General features: G+C 35.0%; 1 protein-coding gene across 1 annotated transcript in view; it reads right to left on the reverse strand.

Moving 5' to 3' along the window:
• The window catches only part of LOC150084571 (heterogeneous nuclear ribonucleoprotein L-like), a 119,837-nt gene that overhangs the window by 17,412 nt on the left and 77,687 nt on the right, over positions 1–24,738 (reverse strand). Inside the window, exons 8-12 of the mRNA XM_090376491.1 lie at positions 23,869–24,004; positions 21,743–21,938; positions 17,476–17,597; positions 14,029–14,233; positions 587–644 (exon numbers count right to left, since the gene is read on the reverse strand). Of these exons, the coding sequence (XP_090232617.1) occupies positions 587–644; positions 14,029–14,233; positions 17,476–17,597; positions 21,743–21,938; positions 23,869–24,004 (717 nt within the window). The remainder of the gene's footprint in view (positions 1–586; positions 645–14,028; positions 14,234–17,475; positions 17,598–21,742; positions 21,939–23,868; positions 24,005–24,738) is intronic.

Below are 24,738 nucleotides of genomic sequence, written 5' to 3' on the forward strand. Positions count from 1 at the left end.
TGTCAGCATCCTTTTATGATCTAACTTCAAATTCACAAAAGCCAGCTTTTCTTCTACATTTATTGCTTCTACTTCCGTTTTCTGGAATAACCTCTCTTCATACGCATTTCCTGAAAATTACAATCTAAAGAAATTCAAATCTAATGTCAAGAATCTCCTTTCATCCTCTCAACTTTCCACCCATGCATTGTACTAAGTACCATATCCTAATACCTTTTTTGTCTGGGATTTTCATAAAAAAAAAAAAAAAAAAAAAAACAGGTGCTGAAGCATATACTCCCTTCTATCATGCCTAGATTGAATTGAAGACAAGCATTTTTAATTCACACACACAGCATTTTTCCAGCTCTATTTAGTCTTTTCTCAGTCGTACATTTATCCGAAAAAATTGCCTGTATGTGCTTAATATCATGGATTTTCATATGAATAATAATTCTCTCCCCCTCTTTCCCTTCAAAGATGACAGTCCGTTTTTATATCAAATATTGCTACTGGTAGACCGGCATTTTTCTACCTTTTTGACATATCAAAATTTAACATAGTAAACTTTCAATCTAAATTAAAAATGTAATTTAAATTCACTTACTCTTAGACTGGAACAGCTTGACACTTTTAGGTGGGTTTACATCAGCATCCTCAAAGACCTACAATTCCAAAGGATTAAAATAAAAAGGCTGTGCTTAAAAATAAAAATCTTACAAACAATATAATTTTCATCACTGTTTAACTCAACTAAGTGCAAAGGTCATCAATAACACAATGTTGTTATAATATGATTATAAAAACATTCACTGAATTAAAAAAAATTATCCACTACACAACAGAAGACAATGTAAAATTGTCTTCTGTGCTAATAGATAACATTGGAAGATAATGTTATCTATTAGCACGAAACGAAAAAATTCTGAGTTCAATATCTCAGAGAAAACTTTGGCCCACTGAACAATGCTAATGAAAGTCCTCTCAATAATTGACTGAATGTTCTCCAAAAAAGAGATTTGTTGCAAAATGAAATTATGGACAAGGCAGAAATCATAGATACCATTATAGAAACATATTGATCTAACTAAAGAAGAGAATTAATCCAAAAATATCTCATGCAACCATGCAAAATGCCTCAGGAAAAAACATTTTACATTATACAGTAAACCCCCGCTATTCGCGATCGCTGATTTAGTATAAAATGAAACCTAAAGAAAAAAAAAAAAGTAAATTTTTAAAGCGCAGTGAACATTTTCCACCATAATAAAAAAACATGGGCGTTGCTGAAGATCCACAATCTGAAGGTGGATCTGAAGATCCACCATCAGATTGTGCTGTCAGACGTTGGTTAAAACAATTTCAAGAGACTGGCAGCGTTCAGCACCAAAAAGGAATGGGAAGACCGAGCACTTCGCAGGAAGATGTTGAAACCCACTGAGTGTTTTCTCGAAGCCCACAAAAAAAAAATCAACTAGACGAGCTTATTTGCAGTTAGGTATACCACAAAAGACTGTTTGGAGGATTGTTCACATCTGCCTTCACCTCCATGCATACAAACTGCAAACTTAAGCCAAATGATAAAATCTGCCGTTTCCAATTTGCCCAAGAGTCAAAATGTCGAAGCTGATGAAAAGATTTAGTGATGAAGCAATGTTTTATGTATCAGGGAGGGTAACTCATCATAACTGCAGAATATGGGGATCAGAAACACCTCATGCCATTTGAGAATTTGAAAGAGATTGTCCAGAGGTCAATGTGGTGTGCTCTGTCATGCTCGGAAATTTTGGGGCCCCTTTTCTTTGAAGACAAAACAGTGACACTGGTGACCTATCCGGACATACCACAGCTGTATCTGTTATCCCAGTTGGAAAATCATCGGCCAAATGTGGTGTTCCAGCAAGATGGCGCACCACTGAGGTGGGCTAGGCTATTATTGTCCGAGAATTTCTCGACATGCATTTTCCTGTGTGCTGGGTTGGGCATGGTGGACCGATTATGCGGCTTCCGCTTGATTTCTTCCTGTGTGAATATGTGAAGGACATTGTGTACAAGACCCCCCCCCCCCGTGACCTCCCTCGATAAACTGAAGCTCAGAATTGTTGTTGCGATCGAAACAGCTACAATGCAAATGCTGGAAAACACCTGGACATCTTATGTGCCACGAAAGCCGTGCATGTTGAAGTTGTTTAGCATTCTGCAGTATCGATTCTATAGGTAATAAAACATTGAGTTACACCATCATATTCCGTAAGCAGTTGTATTGTTGTTGTTTCCGGTTAGAAAATTATAGGCCACAGAAACCCCAACAATAGTTTAGAATTTAGTTTATACAGCAATACCCTGCATAGCACTGAAAATTTGTACCGAAACTGTTCCGTATCATGTGAAACCATGCTAGTTGAGGTATAATTACAATGGACTTTTAATTGAATTTACCAGAGAAAGTCAGTAAACCAATTATAATAAATCTATAAACAATTTGCACTTTAAAGGCAATTAAAAAGATTTGAAATAAAAAACATTGCAAAAATTGTTAACAAAAAGGTAACACAAGAGATGGAGAGAAAGAAAAAAAAAAAAGCAACTTTATTGTTTATTTAGGTATTTCAATAATGAAGTCATCTCTTTTTCTTGGCATAAAATCTTTGTAGCAACGAATTCCATCTTGTAAAATTTGCTGTATCTTCATGTTACATTCAACAGTCAGACCTCCATTCATAATCATCATGGATGGCCGTTGTCTAAAAGCAACAGTATTCTTAACTACATTTCTTCCTCTTTGCAGTAACGTTCAACTGTTGGACAAAAGTAATTTGTGAACCATTCTGTAAACAATTCTCTTGTAACCCATGCTTTGTTATTGAAGCACCAGATTACGGGCTATGTGCTTTTTACACAACCCTTTAGAGCATGGGTTCCCAACCTTTTTCAAGCACAGACCCATTACAAGAAAAGAAGAGTCCATTGATCCCACTTTAAAACTTAATTACCACTAAATTTTTTAAACTTTTTTTTTTCAGTCTTCAACACAAAATGACTTTTTTTAATGCCTAATTATCTTCAACGGAAACAACAAAGAGGATCCTTAGATTGGGCATTTCCCTCTATATAGCACCCAAAACATATATTGTTAAATTTCAAGTTAATTATGATATGTGTTTGGATTTTTTAATCAGTGGTATATTATATTAGCTCTAATTAAATTTTGCTTGACTGATTGAAATAAGCAAAATGTTCCAATAATAATTTTTTTGTACAAAATAATATTACATACAAGTATGAAGTCAGTAATAGTAAATAGGAAACGTAAAAAAAAAATTAAAAATAATATTATTAATGAGTTGGTTGGAATTCATGTTTAGATTGTTTAATATTATCATGTTTAACATCATGTTTAATATTATTCGTAAATTTCCTAGTTCTGATTTATTTAATCTACTTCTACCTTTTCTTAATAAATTATTCAGGTGGCTAAAACCTACCTCCACTAAATAAGAACTCAGAATGGCTAACAATAAGGGTTCAAATGTTTTAATCCTGGGAGTTTTTGGCATATATTTTTTGAATTCCAAAATTTTGCATGTCCATTTGTTTTGAATAAAACTTTTAATTTGAAATCTTCTCTAATTCTTCTCTAATTAATTCTTCTTGTAAAGAAATATCTATTCTGGTTCAAATGGCTCAACAATCCACAATGGCACAACCGAGTTTTTGAGATCTTTAAAGCAAACATTCATATCTTCTTTCAAATAATCAGTATATACAGTGGATTCCGGTTAATCGGGGCAGCCGTTTATATGGGGCAAATGTTAAAAAACAAAAACCAATCGAGAAAATAGTTTCAAAAACATTACCTCTCTTACTGCAGGTAAAATTAATTTTTCACCAACTGTATGAGGATATCCTCCTTTTGCAATTAAGTGATATGTTGTAAGATGCTTTCATTCCACCTTCAACATTTAAAATGGATGATTTAAAAAATGACTGAAGTCCCATTTTTGAACGTAAAAGAAATTTTTCTTTAAAATACTCTAAATTACTTTTTTTTATTAGGATGCATTCTTTCAATGTGCTCTTTCATCTTTGATGGCTTCATAGCATTGTTAGTAAATGTTTTTTCACAGATTTTTTTTTTTTTTTTTCACAGAGGCACTGTATCATTTCCCAGTGTAGAAATAAACCCCAGGCTTAAATATTCTTGGGAATACTGCTGGCACTTTCTTTTTGGTACTGACATATTTATTAAATTCCTTAAAATCAAATAAAAATAATCAAAACCATTCACACAAATTAATATATTTTTATAAACTGCATCTACCATAAAATAAATAACACTAATGTATGTTTAAATTCCGAAATCCACACTATAACTCTGGTCACTGAAACAAGAGAAATTGCACATGACACGTAGCATTCACGTGAACAGTAGACGGGCCTAAAGGGCCCGCATTACATTGTACAACTTACTAGCTACACAAAAACACTAAACCAGACTTCTGAACAATACAAAAATTTTAAAATAAATGAATTTAGTTAAGAAAAATGTATATATAAAAAAATTAAATATAATAATACAATATAGATCTTATTTAATCGACCCCCCAGTCGACAACTAATAGTTCACTGACCCCACAAAAGGTTCATCGATCCCGTGGGGGGGATCGATATCGAACCCCTACTTTAGAGCTCTTCGGTTTTCTGTTCTGAACAAGAGTAGATTTCAATTTAAAATTGCCCCAGATGAGTTTCCACCCAACAAAACTGTTAAACGATCTTTTGATGCTTTATATCCGTGTTGGGCCTTCAGCTAAAAGTGTGTGAGAGTATTACATTGAAAATTTGCTCACCCTTGTGGCCACTTCTTCAATGATGTCTTTCTCAATTCACTGTGAAATCTTGCAGTGTCTTTGTTTGCATTTGCACTTGAGATGACATTATGAAGTCAACATGGTTTTTAAAGTGGAAAAACCAATCACGATGTGCTGTAAATATTTCTTTGGTCTCCCCTCCTCTTCATTTTCCTTCAGTATGTTTGTAATGGTTCATGGCTTTTGCTTGAGTGATGTTTTGACTCAAAGGAATTCTCTTTCGATTACAATCTTCTACCCATATCTATTAATAAAAGATGTTCCATATTAATCAATAACGAACTTCTTTGCTTAGTTATCACCTTTGTCACATAAGATGCTGTAGAAATTCCCTCCTCATACTGATCCTTTTTCGAATAATCGTTTGCACTGATAGTTCATTCATTCCATTTTACAGCACGACGCACCATCTTCGTGGCACTTGACAATATCAAAAAAATTTTTTTAATAATGTAAGCCATATACATTAGCAGCTCCACTGCTTTCATAACTTTTCCTTTTTTGACTCATCATTTCGTATTTGAATGGGTAAAAAATAAATTGTGAAATGAAAAGCTATCACGTCTCGTCAAGATGGAATTAAGAATACTGAACACTTGCCACTGACTGCTTGGGGGGGGGGGGTATGTGAGACAAGAGTTGGCATATATATGCAGCGAGGACCTTGTGGTCCTCCGTTGATATGGGGCATAATGGTCAGTCTACTTTTTTTATTTTGGTTTTATTTTATTGTAGTTAGTCTCTGTGATATTTCACGTAATTTGGAACTGGCAACTTAAGAAGGGGGCACCGCTAAATTCTTATGTAATTAGATTTTCTAAATTATTTGGAGATTTTCTGCTACAATTTTTAGTCTTGCCTTTTCTTTTCCCTCCCAGCTGATTAATCATTATTTTTAATTTATCATTTTTCGCTCACAATAGTTTTGCCATGCTACTCGCATTAATTTTGATTTAATTTTTAATACCAGATGTACATGTCTAGGCCATTGAATGAGTTTTAATATGTACAGTTTTAATTGAAAACTGTGCTAAGCAAGATATTGCTGTATATATAAATATATACAGGTAGCCCCCGTTTTGCGCTGATCACTAACCACAATGCCATTTTTATTTTTGCGATTTTTTTTTATAAATTGAATTGGCAGACAAAATTTATTGGCATTATACTGTGCACTGTTCATCTGAAACGAATGCACAAATTTCTGGGCCAATTAGCGCATTCTTATCAGAGACGAGAAAGATTCCCGCCCTCAAAGTAATCAGTCATGGATGCAGGTAGAAATGTCCATGTGGTGAAGCATTCAGTTGGTTGTCTACGCTATTTACACGTGATGGAAATTTATTACGCTAAGATTTTTTAAAATTAATTGTACTATTAATAAATTAAATAATGATAGTTGTGTACAGTTTTTTCCAATCGTGTTATGAAGTTTTTAATTTAATAGAATAAAGACACGCCATGTCTTGTAAAAGTAGTTAATTTAATCCTAGTGCAATACTTGGAGGATAGAATCTGATGAAAGCCACCCCAATGTGTGTAGGGCTACGAATATGCCCCCATCGACTATTACTGCAACTATGAAGAATGGTAAGTAATAAAATAAAACCGATGCAAAGTGGTAGGTAAAATTTTTTGTGCACAGAACCTAATCCAATGATTCCCAATTGACTCCATTATATAAAGGGTTCCATTTGTGCCTGTTCCCCCAGGAACCTAACCACGACGTAAATCGAGGGCTACATGTATATATAAATGAAATAAGCAGAGGTGCAACATGTCAATTTCATCACCTAAACAGGTGCTTAGAGGGGAACAGGTATCCTGTGTGTTATCAGACACTCAGCCTAAAACACTGATGGATCCAATATCTCTCTATTACAGAAGATTTAAGAGAAGTCCGGTTGGGCTGCCTCCCTAAAATCCACTCATGCACACCTTCTCAATGGTAAGCCCTGTTACGCCACTTAGGTGGCAACGAACATGTAGAGTGGTTCTCTTCAAGACACCTGGTCAGCGTGAAGAGGAAAAGACCAAACCCTCCAGCATGTGACAGCACGACAAAACAAATGGCCCTCAGTCCACAGCAGCTTTCACTCTCCCTCTTACGGCAGCGAGAAGATCAGAATCTCTGGGAACGACCAGGCTGTCGTGCACGGAAACTGACTTGGCCTGTTATAACGTAAGATCACTCATCGGTGAAGACAGGACATTAGAGCTGGAAAAGGAATTAGAAAATGTGAATGGGAATATCATTGGTTTGGCTGAAACAAGAAGAAGAAATGAATCACTTATCAAGTTATAAGTTTATCAAGTGGAAATCTGTTCATCAATGGAAACAGTGAAAGGAGTGAAGGTGGAGTTGGGTTTCTGGTCCATAAAGATTTTAAAAACAGCATTTTGGAATTCAAAAGTACATCACCAAGGGTGTCAAGACTAATACTCAAGATTTCTAAGAGGTACAAGCTAAAGATTATAATGATTTATGCACCAACATCGAGCCATGATGATGAAGAGGTTGAAGAAATGTACACCGAAATTGAGTCTTATAGATGAGCAGAAAACCCACTACACTATTATTATGGGGGACTTCAATGCTAAGATTGGAAAAAGACAAAACACCGCAGAAAGGGGAACTATAGAAATTTTGGAATTGGTGAAAGACTTGTGGAATTTGCAGAATCTCAAGGACTGTCAGTAATGAACACTTTTTTCAAGAAAAGGGTAAACAGAAAGTGGACATGGAAGAGTCCAAATAGATTAACTACTAATGAAACCGACTTCATTGTCACTAACAGAAGATATATTGTGAATGATGTTACTGTCCTGAATAAGGTAAATGTTGGAAGTGATTACAGAATGGCAAGATGTACACTTGATATACATGTAGGAAAGGAAGGGAAAAAAACTGACTCGAGTAAATAATACAAAGGTCTTTGAAATAACAGAGGAGGAGAAAAAGGCAGTATGTACTGGAACTTAAGAACAAGTTTGAGCTTCTGCAGACTGCTCAGGACCAAGATATCGACGAGGAATATTACAACTTTCTGAAAGTGATAAAGCCCAAGAAACCTGTAGGGAAAAAGAAATCCAAAGAAGAAAAAATTAGTGAAGATGATTAACCGAAGACGACAAATGAAAAGCAAGAAAACACTGACAATGAGAAAATTGAGTATACTGAATTATGCAAAGCCATTAGAAAGAGACACAGAGAGGACATAAGATTTAACATAAGAAAAGTAGAAGAAGCATTAAGGGAAAACAAAGGATTTAAATCAGCAGCCATGAGCAATAATACAGAAAGACAAATGATACTGAAACTGAAGAATAGTGATGGTGTACTTATAAACAGCAGAGAAGGCATAATTCAAATAGCAGAAGACTACTATAGAGAATTATACAAGGAGCAGGGGAATGATGCCAGCAGTGGGGAAGATGGATTGCAAAGTAGCAACACATACGACATACCCGATATTCTTCCTGGTGAGGTAGAACTCGCATTGAAGAATCAGAAAGCCCCGGGAGAAGATGAAGTTACTGTAGAGTTATTAAAATTGGGAGGAAGAGACATGACACAAAAACTGGCAAGGGTCTTCACAAAGTGCATTCGAAAAGGTGTGACGCCTAAGCAGTGGAATAATGCAATCATAGTTTTGCTGCATAAGAAAGGAGATAAATCAGAAATTGGAAATTAGACCAATTGGCTTGTTATCCCACATCCACAAGTTGGTCATAAGGGTCATTACTAACAGATTAAAAAGAATACTTGATGAGAATCAACCGAAATAGCAAGCTGCCTTTAGGACAAGATTATCAACTATGGATCACCTTCATGTAATATCACAGCTAATGGAGAAAGCAAATGAATATAAAACACCATTATGCCTGGAATTTGACTCCATACGGCATAAGGCAATGTTTCGGGCACTGCAAAGAAAAGGCATAGATACCCCATATATTATGATTTTGAAGAAAATATATGAGAATGCTACCTCCTTTATTAGACTAGGCAAAGACAGCAGCAAATTTAAAATCGGGAAAGGAGTCCAACAAGGAGACACAATATCTCCAAAGCTGTTTACTGCTGCCCATGAGAAGCTTTCAGAAGATTAGACTGGTCGCAGAAAGGAGTCAATGTAAACGGAGAATACATAAACCATTTACGATTTGCAGGTGACATTGAGGTCATAAGTCACGATCCCAAAGAATCAGTTAGTAAGGATTTTGGACTAAAGATGAATATGGCTAAAACAAAAGTAATGATGAATAAGTATGCCACAGAAAGGGAAATAATGATTGAAGGAGCAGTAATTGAAAAGGTGGAGGCATATACTTATCTGGGGAAAGTTATTAGCTGTAATAATTATAAATGGCTGGAAGTCAAGAGAATAATAAATTTTGGATGGATAGCATTCAGGAAATAGTCACATACTGAGGAGCAATATCCATTTGTCTGAAACGTAAAATAATGATCCAATGTATACACCCCACCATGACTTATGGTTATTGTTATTTGGTTTTCAGGAGCATTAGCAACTAAGGCCATATTGCTCCGGGATATGCTGTGGTCATTCCCTGACCTTTCCGCATTCTCCGTATTTGGTGGTGACGGGCTCGAACCCCGGTCTAATCTAGAACCGTGTGCTATGCACTGCTGCCCTTCCCACCTGGCTACGGAGGCGCCCCATGACTTATGGAAGTGAAACTTGGGCACTCACCAAAAGAATGGAAGAGAAGCTGAGAACTACACAGCAAAGAATGGAACAAATTATATTGGGAATCAGACTGTTAGATAAGAAGAGAAACACATGGATTAGGCAGCAAACTCAAGTAAAGGACATCCTTATCAAAACTAAAGAACTAAAATGGTCTTGGGCAAGACACATAGCTCGAAGACATGATGACAGATGGACTAAGAAAATAACAGAATGGTACCCAAGAGGAGCTAGAAGAAAACCTGGAAGACAAATCCGGAGATGGATAGATGAAATTCATGAGTTTGTGGGTAGTAAATGGATGGCTAGTGCTCAAAACAGAAGGAACTGGAAAGTTGCTAGAGAGGCATTCATCGTACAGTGGATTGAAAATGGCTGATGATGAATATCTAGTGGACTAATGTATTTCAACCACTTACTTCTAGTGTTTACATAAGTGAAGAATATTTGTTGCCTTTGCCAGAGACTTTTCGTAATCTGCTTTGTTGATTGGATTTGTATCTACTGGCCAGTGCTCAAAACAGAAGGAACTGGAAAGTTGCTGGAGAGGCCTTCATCCTGCAGTGGATTGAAAATGGCTCATGATGATGATGATGAAACAGGTGAAAATTGCAAATTTTATGAAAATGAATACAGCAATACCATGCATAGCACTGATAATTGGTACAAAAACTGTTCCGTGTTATGTGAAACCATGCTGATCGAGGTATAATTATAATGGGTTTTAATTGAATGCGTACCAGTCCATAAACAAATTATAATAAATCTATAAACAATTTGCGGTTGATAGCCAATTAAAAGGATTTGATATTTAAAATTTTATTACTGAAAGATAACATCATTAGAGATGAGAAAAAAAAGCTTTGTTTATTTAGATATTTGAATAATAAGTTCCAGTGAAGTCATCTCTTCTTTTTCTTGACGTAGTTAAGGTGCAGTCAAAAACTTATACGTCGAGAAAAAGAAGCACCAAAGAAACATTTTTTAGCATTAAAACCCACCTTGTAAAATTTGCCATATCTTGATGCTACATTCAACATCCGGATCTCCATTCATAATCGGCTCGCAGGCCACATCAAACCCCCCCTTCACCCCAAAAAACTTTCTCCCATTCTTCTGCTGAAAACCTTTTGGTGCCACTTCAGTGTTATCCAATTCACAATTGTTTTCCTCTTCTTCATATGCAGTTTGCTCATCAATTTCAAGGAAAGTTGCATCATCTAAGTCGTTTGCATGTGAGTCAATGCAGTCATGTACATAGGCAGTGTCCAAAGTTTAAAATCACAAGTCTTTTCCAATCTTCACAATGTCTTTGGCAATTGTCTGAATTTGTAATTCAAAACCAGTGAAATAATTTGCCAAATAGGGCAAAACATGCTGCCAAACAGAATGCATGTTGTTGGCAGCGATTTATCGCCAAGATGCAAATATTTTCAATCGTATTTAAAGGAGTAAAAAATAAATTGTGAAATGAAAAGCTATCATGTCATCTTGTCAGGATGGAATTAATACTGAACAATGTTGCACTTTGCTAGTGACTGACCGAGGGAAGCTACTGGCACATGTGCATGTGAGACAATAGAGTTGGCACTGCAGCATATATGTATAGTACATGTCTAGGCTATTGAATGAGTTTTAATATGTACAGTAAATTTTTGAAACTTAATTGAAAACCTTGCTGTTTGAAGCAGTGCTAAGTGAGGTATTGCTGTATACATGTATATGTTTGAAATAAAATCCCAGTATACTTTTCTTATGATTCCTTGGTTTTACTGACTTGGAATTACCTACCCACAAATTTCGGTCAATATCTGAAAATTCCTGTTGATTTACTGTTGAATAATGACATTCTGATTTACTGGCCCACTGTATTTGTCTGTTGCATAAGAGCATTTCTACTGGATAAGCTATTTAGGGTTGGCTATGTGCATTCACATTTTCCGATGAGTGCCACATGCACCATTGGCAATTATTCCAGTGCCAATCCTTGTTCTGCATAAAATCTATAGCAATGGCTACTTTTATATACACCGAATGCTTTCTTTGACATGACTAAACTTTTTATGAGTGTTATCTCAGTAATAACATCAATACATGTAATACTGTGTGATAAGTGCATTATAGCCAAAGCAGCTTATGCACCATAAAACCACTATAACAACAACAAATGTGTGATAAAAAGCCAGTGGCCATATGTGTGTAGGAATGCTGTTCATATACAATTCAGGGCAGTTACACTGGCCACAAGAACCATTAACAGCAGACAAGAAAAGATTAGGGGGAAAAAACCCACCCTGGTGGTATGAAAACCCTTGGTTTGTTCCATTTCAATTAATGGGAGGACCAGAATAAGGGAAAAAAACAGCTAAGTCCAAAGACCCATCCCGTCACATGTCAAAAATGCAGGCAGGTGGGAAATGTGTAATGATGCATAGAATGTGTTCATGTTGGACATTGGACCCATTGATATCAGCTGAACAATGTTTGTATGTTATATATTATCTGGCAATTGTTTCTGATCAGGACCCAGGGCTTGTTTTGCACAACAATGGTGTATCCATCTGCAAATGGGTTCCTCCCACATGATGTGCCACAATGTTAGAGTTGTGCAGTACTAGTTCCAGAACCCTGACAATTAAGTCTACTGTGGTGGCCTATCCAAATCATCAGATCTCAATAGAAATGAGCACGTGTGTTTGTATTACAGATTCAGAACAATAAATTTAAAAGAGCTACGAGAAGAAACTGAATGAACACTGACCAGCATCCCCGTTGCACATTTAACAACACCTTGTCAAGTTCACACTATGAACCCAGGCTGTACCACCGGGGATGGTTTGACACACGCAGTTGGCATACGTTGGACCCTCATATTGCATTACAGTTTAAAAAATAAAAATGCTCACGTCACACGAACAAAGAGTACACTGTTCACAGTCGAAGGAAATTGTTCAGTAATAAAATTAAATTTTGTTAGAAGGGAAGGAAATTTTGAAAAGAAAAAAATAATAATAAATAAAAATAAACAAATAAAAAAAAAATATATATTAAATAAAACACACACACACTTTTAAATGAACACCGAAAAATTTTTTCTAATAAACATTGCTAAATAAACACTGAATCACATGAGTTTCTTTTAAAATCCTGAATCTCAAATTTTGATATGGAAAAGGTGTCGTACATGCTTTTCCACATCAAAGAAAGCAGAGAAGTATTCACATTTAGGGAAAGCATCCGAAATCTCAGATTTGCAAGCTAGTCAGAGCAATGAAGTAGTAATTGTTCGGGATTTTTGTATCCTTACCTAAAGTTTAGGAAATCCAACCACAATTGTATTATGCTCAGAATCTAGACACTGGTTTTCACAATATATTCCAAAGAAAGATGTTTAATCATATCATTGGTGTCACCTGGACCATCAGTGCTAGCCAAGATAGTCTGCCTTTTGAAATCAACATCACTTGCTGTTTTGGAGATTTTTCTTCAATGGTCAGAAACTGGAGAATAAAATATTCAGCAGATACTTTGGCAAATTGTCAGTCCAACTGATTTACTACAACTTTGCTGTTTATTTATTTCTCATGCCCTAGAATTTGTCTTAAGAACACTAAATCAAAACCAAATATCCAGCCTATCATAGCAAAATGAAGTCATGTGATTTCTCCATAAATCACCTTTCAGGTCATGTATATACTTGTCCAGTTTAGCTCTCAGCAGTTTGATCTTTCCTAAGTGTAACTTCTAGTCAAAGATTGGATGTCGCATGCTGTTTACAAAAATTTACTTTGTAACCAATGCAACACACTTGATAAAGGATGTATTCTTCTCAAGATGTAGCTGTTTGTAATTAGTGTTCCAGTGATATACTGTTGTGTCTCTAGCTGAGTGAAGAAAGTGGGTGTGTACAATAATTAGTATCTGACAAGTAAGGTACTGTTGTTTTTTTAAAACACAACTTGAAGTAGTAGTTCATATTTTGAGCATTAAGAAAATTTAAGAAAAGGATCCACGGGAAACTTTTCTTTACAACGGACCCAAAGAATCAATGCACAATTGTCCGTAAATATAGTTTCAATTTCAATAATTCAGATCACCTGGAACCTTTAATGTGATCTTGGTTATTTTGAGTATCTATTTTCCTTTTTCTTCTGAATATTATAATACACCCACTAGGGGATTAGACATAACCACATACAAATAAGGAATAGACAAAGGTGTTTTATGACCCATAGTTATGGGCAAGTAAAACACCCCTGCTTATGCATGTCTCTTCCTCATTCAAAGAATATATGCCATGAGAGTGCAATTTACATGTGAATATCCAAAATTCATTTGAATAATTTATGGGGCATCATTCAAATGATTTATCTTTCCTTTGATTAAGGAATAAATAGACCTGTTATTTTAATATGATAAAAAATAAAACTTTGGTACAATGCTATTAAATATAATATCAATACCTTCTTCATTTCATCCTCTGTGATATTAGGAGGGCTGTTGAAAAAATGAAGAATTCTGGATGGGGGTTGGATGCGATTTTTACCAGCTGAATCTGGATTAGTGAAGCGATTATTTCTGTTTCCCATGTAATCTTTAAAAGATGGAGTTCCATCAGGTAATTCAAATGGTTGCTGGACATCATTCAGGAAAGCTTGCTTTGAATATCTAAGAAAAATATATTAAAAAAATTCACTTAATACAGAAATGTATAACTGGCACAATCATTTTCAGTGTACAGGAATTATTATTTTTAATGAGAACCCCAGGCACAAGATGTATTAGAATCGATAGTGTTTGGTACTGTTCAGGAGTTGCAGAATGTGAAAATGAAAGATACTCGTTGACATTAGACTTGAATTTCTGCAGATTGTAATTTTCAGGAAATACAAGTCTAATGTCAACGAGTATCTTTCATTTTATTCCTTCAACTTCCAAAAAAGGAAGTTGAAGGAATAAACGAGAAAGAAGAAAAGTTGGCTCTGTGAATTTGAAGTTGGACAGTAAAAGGTCGCAGAACATGTTTGGGGGGAAATTAATTATTGAAGCTAATTCAGAAAAAAAAAAAAAAAAAAAAAATTTGCCCATGGAAGTATCTATAGAAAAGGAATGCAACAGAAACTGAATGTCTATGAGATAGAGTGGAGAAACTTTGTAAGAGATAGCTAATGTTCTAAGTCAGTTGAAAAACAAATGCCTTAGAACATAAACTGGATATTTGTTGGCGACTAGATTGCTCAACAATTTGATATCAATGCCCTGTTATACACATTGGAACTAACTTCTCAATAATAAGTATGTGCGTATATACAGCGTGGTCCATAAGTAAGAAAAATGAAGTGTGGCAATGAAGTTTTGTTTGAGGATATTTCAGAATATTTAAGACAAACTTTGGTTCCTTTTTATTGCACCAGTCTGGAAATATATAAAAGTTATTTGGGGTGGGGGGAAAGACTCCTTTTAATTGTTTCGTAGTGATTTGAACATAGTAAAGCACCATGAGACTTACAATAAAGGAGAACACCAAAACATCATATTTTATAATTCCTACCATCATACTGTCATATGAATGACATGGTATTTATAGACATTTCAGTTTGTTGACTAGGCTTGCCAGAAGTATAGAAGTAAATGCTAAATGCATCCTGGTCACCATACTTTAAAGATGTAAATGCTAAATGCATTTACATCTTTAAAGTATGGTGACCAGGATGACTCGAGAAGAGATAACATTCATCCATTTTACTTAGGTAATAATTAATAATTATTTAATAGAGTTCTTTTTAGTATTATGAAGGAAATTTTTTACTTGCCTATTTTGAGAGTTAACAGGTGCACGTGCTAGACCGATGTGCCCGAAAACTTTCCCCAAAATTTATGTGGATAGCAAAAAAATTCAAAGAAAAAAAATAAAATAAATACAGTTGTACCTTTTATTGCGAGTAACTTGGTCTGCGAGTGTTTTGTAAGACGAGCAAAAAATTTTAATAAATTTTACTTGATAAACGAGAGGTCTTGCAATACGAGTAGTCAGTCCTTTTATAATGAGTGTTTACACTACACAAATTCGACCATACACGGTGCATAAATACGGGAACGATATCTTACATAACACGAACCTAATTCGCTTATGCACGATTCGCCTTTGTGTTTACAAGAAATGGCAGTCAAACACAGAATCACCCCAACCAAACGCAACACGATAGGAATGAAGAGAATATTCTGAAAATGTATTTATGTTTTTTATATCAGTGACGGGGAAACACATTTCATTATAATAATGTAAAAACCAACAACTCCAGCTATCGGTATAATCACAAATGCAATTAGATCGAGTTTACTACCAGTTTATAACAGATTCCACTAGCAGGAACGCAACTGGAAATTGTTTTTATTGTTTTATGTAACTCCTAGAAATGTACTTTAGTAAAATGTGAGGTGCTAATAGTGTATCTCTGCCTTTACGGTGTTGTTTATTCAGTTGCTACATGCACGCAGCTTTGTTTATGTGTATCAAGCGTGCCTCCTCATTTTGTAATAGTGCAAGCGATGAATCTGTTTAACAACAATGCAATGTCATATTTCCGTGAAATCCTCAACAGGAGGCAAAAGCAAGTGTCATTGGATAGGTTCCTTGGTAAAGTCGCACAAAAAGAAAAAGTCAACAGATTGCAGTGATTCCGTTAGTGACAGTGAAAAGTCGTCCTACCCAATAATTAATAAATTCGATTTCTTTAAGTATATTAAATTTAAATATTAAAAATATATAAAGGTATGTATGTATATTGTATTAATCATTTTTACAGTATATGAATATTTTTGAGTTTTGGGGAAACTTATGGGGAAATTCGCTTTGATATATATGAGTGCTTTGGATTACGAGCACGTTTCCGGAACAAATTATGCTCACAAACCAAGGTACCACCGTAATATAACGTGATTCTACTATCCACATAATTCAGTAGAAAACTGTTAATCTCAAGACTTGTCAGTGTTTTGGACAAAGCAGAATCAAGCTTATTCCATGTACATAGCTGCCAACTTTAGATGTTAGATAAAAGCTGGAGATTTGTAACAGGCTTTCCCCCCCCCCCCTCTTTTTGATTAACACTGCACTAGAAATTAACTTATAAAAAAAAAAAAAAAAAAAACACTCCAGCAAAGTTATTCAGACTTCAATTTCAATAGCATTTCCAAAACTTCTCTTTCTGGTGCAGTTTTGGAAAATGTTATTGAAACACGATTTCAAGTGTTTTCAAAATTGCACCAGAAAGAGAAGATCTGAATTCAGTTTTTTTCTCATTTTCAGCAGGGCTGAGGAATTATTAAAAATGCAAAGAACATTAAGTAACCTTCATTTCTTTCTGAATTGAGAGTATCACCCCTCGGGGCCATATTGTACTGTCTGCTCTGGAAATGAAAACCTACCAAACCGGGTTTTTTTTTTTTTTTTTTTGCTCACAATTACGACCAACTATTGAGGCATTTATTATAATTCATTAATGAAAAAAAAAAAAAAAAAAAAAAAAAAAGAAGTCCAAAATCACAAATTGCATATTGTTTTCATTATTTTATGCTTGTGACCTCTAGAAATATGACATCCAGAAATGTGCTTTAGAAAAATATTACAGGTGTCCAAAATTGATTCTTATAACTGAAGATGTGATTCCAATGAATGTTGAGTGTAATGAATTTTATTGATTTCCATGGGTTTTTTGAAATTTGATTCCATAAAGCACCTAATTCTAATAACCAGTGATCACTATAACTGGCAATTGTTGAATTTGTACAACAGCTAAAATATTAAACCAAGAAAACAGTGGTTCTGATAGTCTATAATACAAAATTATGTAAAAATAAAATTTAGTATTTTGTACAATTATTTTATTGCCTTGTATGATTATACATACCCCAGTTGCATCTTTGATCCAAAGAAAACAGCATTTTTCAGGTTAGACACAGCCCTTTCAACAGACAATGGATCTCCCATTTGAATCATAACACAATCCTCTTTGCTTTTGAGAAACTTTATCTAGAATTTAAAAAATGTTTGTTTACTATTTCATAAAAAAAACCAAAAAGTCAATATTCACTAGTTTTGTGTCATACAAACGGTACTGCGTGTATACTGTGTGCAGTATACACGCACCCTTTCTTTTTAAATAGGCATGAACTCACTGAATGACTCCAAATCTCAGTAAAGTGATGATTATTTTGAAAGCTGAAATGGAAGAATGCAGAGAACTCCAGCTATGACAATTTAAGACTCTCTATGCTGTCAGGGAGAAGCAATTAAAACTTGATGAAAGGCCAATGAATACTAAGTATACACACTTTTTTTTTTTTTTTTTTTTTTTGGTGGGAAAAGGATAAAATATAGTAATAAAAAGAAGAAAAAAAAGGTCCTATTTTTTGTAAACTTCATTTTTATAGATGGGAGAATTTTCAATTTACTTTCATGGGGGGAATAAAAAACTAACATTCTATTTTGACACTAACTGGCAACACTGCACTGATACAAATAAAGTAAATATAATTAATAAATAACTTCCAAAGTTCAATGCTCAGTTTTACAGGAAGCAAAAGACAACTGCATGCAAACTACAGGGGTGACACTGAACACCTTGCTGTTTGTATAGCCGTTGACACCTGGCGACTTCGCAGCAAGGGGGCAGGAGACACCGAAAGGAAAAGGGATATAGAAGTAGTATAGAAAATGGAGGGAAAGGAAAGTGGATAGAAAGCAAAGGGACGAGAGTAATAGGCATCCCCGGAAAAGAAGCAAAGTAGGAAGAAAAGAGTAAAGTTTGGTGGAAAAGACAATCAATTTTTTAAACTAAGAAATTAATCATTTAGATTAATATTGTAGAACAATAACTGTCTACCAGGCAGCAGTACTAAGAAAATTAACACGTCACAGCTGCAACAATCAGATACCAAGCCATAATTTTCAATTGAATTGGTTAAAACTGTTAACAATAAAACTCTTGATATTATTATTAACACAAGACTATGTAGTGAAGAAAAGACAAGAGGTTAAGGTACTAACCTCTAATGGGGATTTCCCCAGCCAGTAAGAAAGCAATTTACGCAATTGAAAACATCCAATTATTATACTGAAATGCAGCACCTACGTTAAACCAGAAATCACTGTCTTGTGATAATAGAGATATGTCACACCAAGAATTCTTAGTGTGACATATCTTTTTGTATGTCAGAGTATCACAGTCAGGTTTAGTTTTCGGGGCAGTCTACAATTAATTTGTGTTCCCCAAATTTCGGCAGTAGTAAAGTCTTCGTCAGTGGCAGTTTCAATTGCAATGCCTTTTTCTCTAACTTTTGTGATAGATTTTATTTTAATCTGTTTAAGTTCGGATTTAAAATTCGTTGCAATCACCTGTTTAACTTCTTCGCTCGTTTTTAATTCACACTTTTCACAAACTTTAATCAATACTACATGCTTTGAGTTCCCAAGGGAATCAGTTCAGCAGCAGTCTTTATGCCTGCTGTTCGCTGCAGCCACCTAAGCATAAGTGGCCACAGGGGTGGATGTAGGCAAAACTCTTAAATCTAAATTGGTTTTTAACCTCTGATTATCAATGGTGAGATCAATCACCAATTGTTCCAGATTTTACCAGCTTCCACCACCATGGGGGGGGGGGGGGGCAGTGGATTCTGACTTAAAAATATCTAGAAAATTATTTTTCAGAACACTTAAGTAATCTAAATTAAGTGTACAGTTCGAATGTCCCGGGTTATTTACCGAATGCAATGTAATGTTAGAAGTGCCCACCTACTTTCAAATGATCTTTGATTAGGAGCATGTGTAGTTTGCTGTTTTGGAGGCATTCATGATGCCCACTGAGGCCAACACTTTAAGTGCCCATCTAGTATAGCCCTAAAAAGTAGGATGAAGAGATGATAGTGAAAAAAAAAATATTTTTTTTTTTTTTTTTTAATAAATGCAGGGGAACGAGAAACACATTTCACCATAACAAAAACCCACAAAACTCTAGCTATCAGTATTATTGCAAATACAATAACATCTGAGTTTACTACCTGTTTATAATACATTGCACTAACAGGAATGCGATATTTTTCTGGAGGTCACTACCAGTAACTCTGGTAGTGACCTCCAGAAAAATATCGCAAAGGCATTCAAAATTGATTGTAAGTCATGGAGAATTTGGTTCATGGAAGCAAATGACTAAACTCTTATCAATCATAGTTTCGGAGAAAAACCAGTCCTATCCAACAATTTACCAGATATACGATGTAAAAAAAAAAAAAAAAAAAAAAAATTGACAGAAATACTCTCGTAACATAATACACACTTGTCTCAAACACTATCAAAAAAAAAAAAAAAAATCCACACAAACAAACCAGCCTTTAAAATTATTCCAGATAACCAACTTTCTACTCTACTTGTATATGAACAAATGCTGGCAACAGATTTTATAAATCTTTTGCATTTTTAAGTTGTGCGAGGGGAAGAGTTCTTCTGCTTGTGTATTTCTAGAGTGTTAGACAATTGATTACCATGCAGACTTTACCGTATACAAAAATTTTAAATCAAACTTTTGTTTACAACACCAACAGCCTCTGTCCAGACCTGTTGTCTATGAAGAGGATTTCTAAACTCAGTACAGGTCGACTGTCACTAATCCGGCAGCGTTGTGACTTGTGGGGTGCCGGATCACCGGTGGTTATTTTAGCAATTACAGTTTACCCAACAGCTAGCCAATTGACTGCCAAGCTAGTTTAAGAAAAAAATTCCCCAGGGGCCAAAAATATTCAGCAAATAATCTGATTAGTAATTCTAAAATAAATATTTTAATAAAAATAAAATAAATAATTTAACAAAAATAAATTTTTACAACACTGACGTGTTGTAAAAAAAATTCATTTTTGTGTCACGTGTGTGGCCGACATAGCCCAGTAGGTTAATTTTATTTCCTGAGAAGTTATGTCAGCCACATGTGTGACGCTATTGCGGCATACATATGAGGTCGTTTGTGATTAGTTTATTGCAATAAAATAAACCCTCAAATTTCGCAATAAGTTTGTCAGTATTGTTAGAGATTTTGTGAAAACAAGTTCGCTAGCACACTGCATTCTAAAATACAGTATGCTAACGAAAAACACACATAATCCATCCTACTGTGTTGTTAAAAAAAAAAAAAAAAAAATCTAAAAAGGAATGGCTAAAAGAAAATTACAAAAATAAGGAACTGAGAGAAATTGCTGGAATTCACAACTAAGCAGAGTTAAACTTCTCACAGACACATTGCTGTTGAGTTTTTCCAGAAGTTCAACTTTATCTGTCATGGAGAATGTATGGTGTTTGCACTTTACACCACGAGAGGCACTTCCTTTATGCATTGGAACCATGGCTGGGGCTAAATGTGAGCAGGTTATAATAACAAATGCAGAAAAACAAGTAGGAATGGCTTACTGGTGTTTATGAGTTGGCACCAACAGCTGATGCTGCAACCAACGCTACCAAAACAGCATTCTAAAATTTGCTACCTGTTGCTACCAAAACAGTAGCAACAGGTCAATGTGCTGGCCCAGGACATTTGAAATTACGTTCGAATTAGCAGTAAAACCAGATTAGTGATGGTTGACCTGTATATGTTTTTGCATACCTAGCCAGACATTCTCTTACTCAGCACTGCTACGAGGAATTGTTAAAATGCTAAACATAACTTGGGATAATTTATATTTCAAGCTTCCTTGAGCACTTTTCAGTATTGCCAACCAAGGACATCAATTCATTCATTCTTTCTTTCATAGCAGCATCTGGTGGGTTCTCATACTAAAACTCGCAGAACCAATGCTGAAAAACAATTATAGCGTGATCTATTACAATAATTTATTTATCATCAATGGGCTACAGCAATAAAGTACTTTCTCAATGAACAAAACAACTGAATATTCCCCACTTTCTGCCATTACCCTGGCAGTTTAAATGCCTATAATCAAGTGAGACTCACACTTCTGAAAATGAAAGGTTCAGAAACTGCTTGAATAACAATGTGCATGTCACATTCAACATATCTAGCAGTTCACAAGCCAGATTAAAGAGCTCTTCATATTTTCAAAGACATAACACTTAAAAAAAATAAATAAAGCAAATACTGCATTAAGTTTTAAAGTGATTTCAACAATACTTACCCTAATAACATTTCCATAAAGACAAAACAAGTTGAAAAGTTTATCTGCGTTTACTTTGTCTTTGGTGACACCATAAACCATAAGCACAGAACACTGCTGAGGTCCACCACCAGGTGGTCCACCTGGCATTAATCCATATCCTGGACCTTGTGGGGGAGGGCCATCAGATCTGCCATCATAAATATCACGTCCATACCTGTAAGATATATCAGCTGTAACTTTTCAGAATATATCAAAATAAAATGAGGGAATCTTATATACAAGCCTTAAGCACAACTGCTGTATAAGTACAGCAATTGTGCTTAAATTTCACTTTTAGGGACTTGCAAAAATATTTATCAAGTGGCCAGTGAAATTTTTTTTTTGCACAACAGAAGTTTAATTTCTTAACGCACATTATAAAATAAACTACTAAGTTTACAAAGTACAGCAATATCTCGCTTAGCCCAGTTTCACTATAACACGGTATTCAATTAAGTTTAAGTCTGCGACAAGGCTTTTGGTATTGGGTTCCATAATAGTTGTAAAGTTTATTGTTTTATGACTATAATGTTCCATCACCCCAAAAGCTTGTTTGTTTATATTTTTGTATCTTAACTTATAACAAATTTATTAGTTTTCGGAGGAAGCAAAACTTTATGACTAAGTTTAAGTCGAAATTTTACAGTAATAGCCTAGACACGTACTCCACGTATATGCTGCGGTGCCAACTGTATTGTCTTACATGCACATGTGCCAATAGCTCTCCTCAAGCAGTCAGCGGCAACAGTGTTCCTTCCTGACGAGACAATGTAATTGGTTTTTAAACTTTTTATTTCACAATTTATTTTTTACACCTTTAAATACAAAACAATGAGTCAAAAAAGGAAAAGTAATGAAAGCAGAGGAGCTACTAAATGTAAATGGCTTACATTAGAAAAAAAACTTGATATTATAAAGTGCCATGAAGATGGTGCATTGTATGTTAAAATCACCCGTGAAAATGTAATGAATGAAGCATCAGTGCGAACGATTATTCGAAAGAAGAACAGCTAACCTGCTCAGTATAAAGAGCAGGGAATTCTACAGCATCTCACATGACGAAAGTGATAACTAAGCAAAGAAGTTCGCTATTGATTAACATGGAACGTCTTTTATTGATATGGATAGAAGATTGTAATCAAAAGAGAATTCCTTTGAGTCAAAACATCATGCAAACAACATGCTGAAGGAAAAAGAAAATGAAGATGAGGAAATTAAAGAAATATTTACAGCCAGTCGTGGTTAGTTTTTTCGATTTAAAAACTGTTGGGCTTCAACAATGTTCGTATCTCAGGTGAAAGTGCAAGTGCAAGATTTCCCAGTGAATTGAAAGGCATCAATGAGGAAGGTGGCTACAAGGACAAACAAATTTTCAATGCTGACGAAACTGGACTGTTCTGGAAAAAAATGCCCTCACAAACTTTCTTAGCTGAAAATGAAAAGGCCCAACATGGATATAAAGCATCAAAAGGTCGTTTAACACTTTTATTGGGTGGAAACTCATGTGGGGATTTTAAATTGAAGCCTCTACTTGTGTTCAGAGCAGAAAACCCAAGAGCTCTAAAGGGTTGCGTAAAAACCACATTGCCCATAATTTGGCAATTCAATAAGAAAGCATGGATTACAAGGAACTGCTTACAGAATGGTTCACAAATTATTTTTGTCCAACGGTTGAATGTTACTGCAAAGATGAAGGGATGGAGTTCAAAATTTTGTTACTTTTAGACAATGCATCAGGCCATCCACCTGAAATTTCTGATCTTAATGAAAATATAAAAATATGCTTTCTTCCACCTAACACATCTCTCCTATACAACCTATGAATCAAGGTGTAATTGCTACATTCAAGGCATATTATCTGCGGCAAACTTTTTCCCAAGCGATTGAAGCTTCAACAGCTGCTAAATCAGATAGAATTGCTGCTAAATCAGATAGAAACATGTGCATGCTTTTATAACAAAATGATGCAATATCACACTATCTTTAAAGGATGGTGTAAGCACGTTGAAATGATAATTTTTAAATATATATATATATATATATATTTTTTTATTTAAAAATTAACATATCAGTTACTAAATCAGAATGCCTTATGATCTACTCACCGCCCAAATCCATCTGAGGGAGGCCCACCATAGCGGTCCTGGGGCCCTGGGTATGGAGGTCCATAAGGATCTGCACCGTAACCATCATAGCCATCAGAATCAGGACCATAACCCATTGGAGGTCCTCTCCCGTCACCTAATAAATGAAACAGAAGTTAAGTGCATAAATATAAAAATAAACTAAAAACGGAAGAATCACAGTGTTACATTTGATGAATTTCAAAAAAAATGTTCCCTAACTTCCTTATGTTTTGTGTAGCCTTTCAATTTGGAAGTTAATTAAATACCTACTTTTCATCATAATATATATATATATATACACGCCACAAATATGAACTGAATGAACTTGATTAATTCTCTCACCAAAGAACAACAAACTGCTGGTAGAAATTGTAGCCCACCTATACTTCACATATTCTGAGTGATAGGAAATACTGAAATTGTCAACATATAAAGCGTTATAAACAGATTTTGGTATATATTCAGTTATGGAGTTTACTTTGATAGCAAAGAGGGAAAGGGTAGTGCTAAGCACAGACCCCTGAGGCATGCCCTCTTCTTGGGTGAAGACTTTCCAAAGAGTATTCTGCAACCTAACTTGAAATGTCCTGTGGCATAAGAAATTTTGAAATTTAGGAGGATGTCCATGTAATCCATGATGATATAAGTTTTGGACAGTTCCATAATTCCATGCCATAAGCTTTTTCTATATCGAAACAGATTATGTGATCTTTTCAGATAAAGGTACAGTCTGTCCTCGTATAGCACGATAGTTGTGTTCCTAGAAACTCTTGTGCAATGCAAAATCGTGCAATATAAACAACAGGCCCTATGGGAAAAGTGGGGTTAGGTGCCGAAAACCCAAGATTG

This window comes from Mastigoproctus giganteus, chromosome 6 (genome assembly GCF_048544385.1).
Source record: "Mastigoproctus giganteus isolate SK-2022 chromosome 6, ASM4854438v1, whole genome shotgun sequence".
NCBI classification, from domain to species: domain Eukaryota; kingdom Metazoa; phylum Arthropoda; class Arachnida; order Uropygi; family Thelyphonidae; genus Mastigoproctus; species Mastigoproctus giganteus.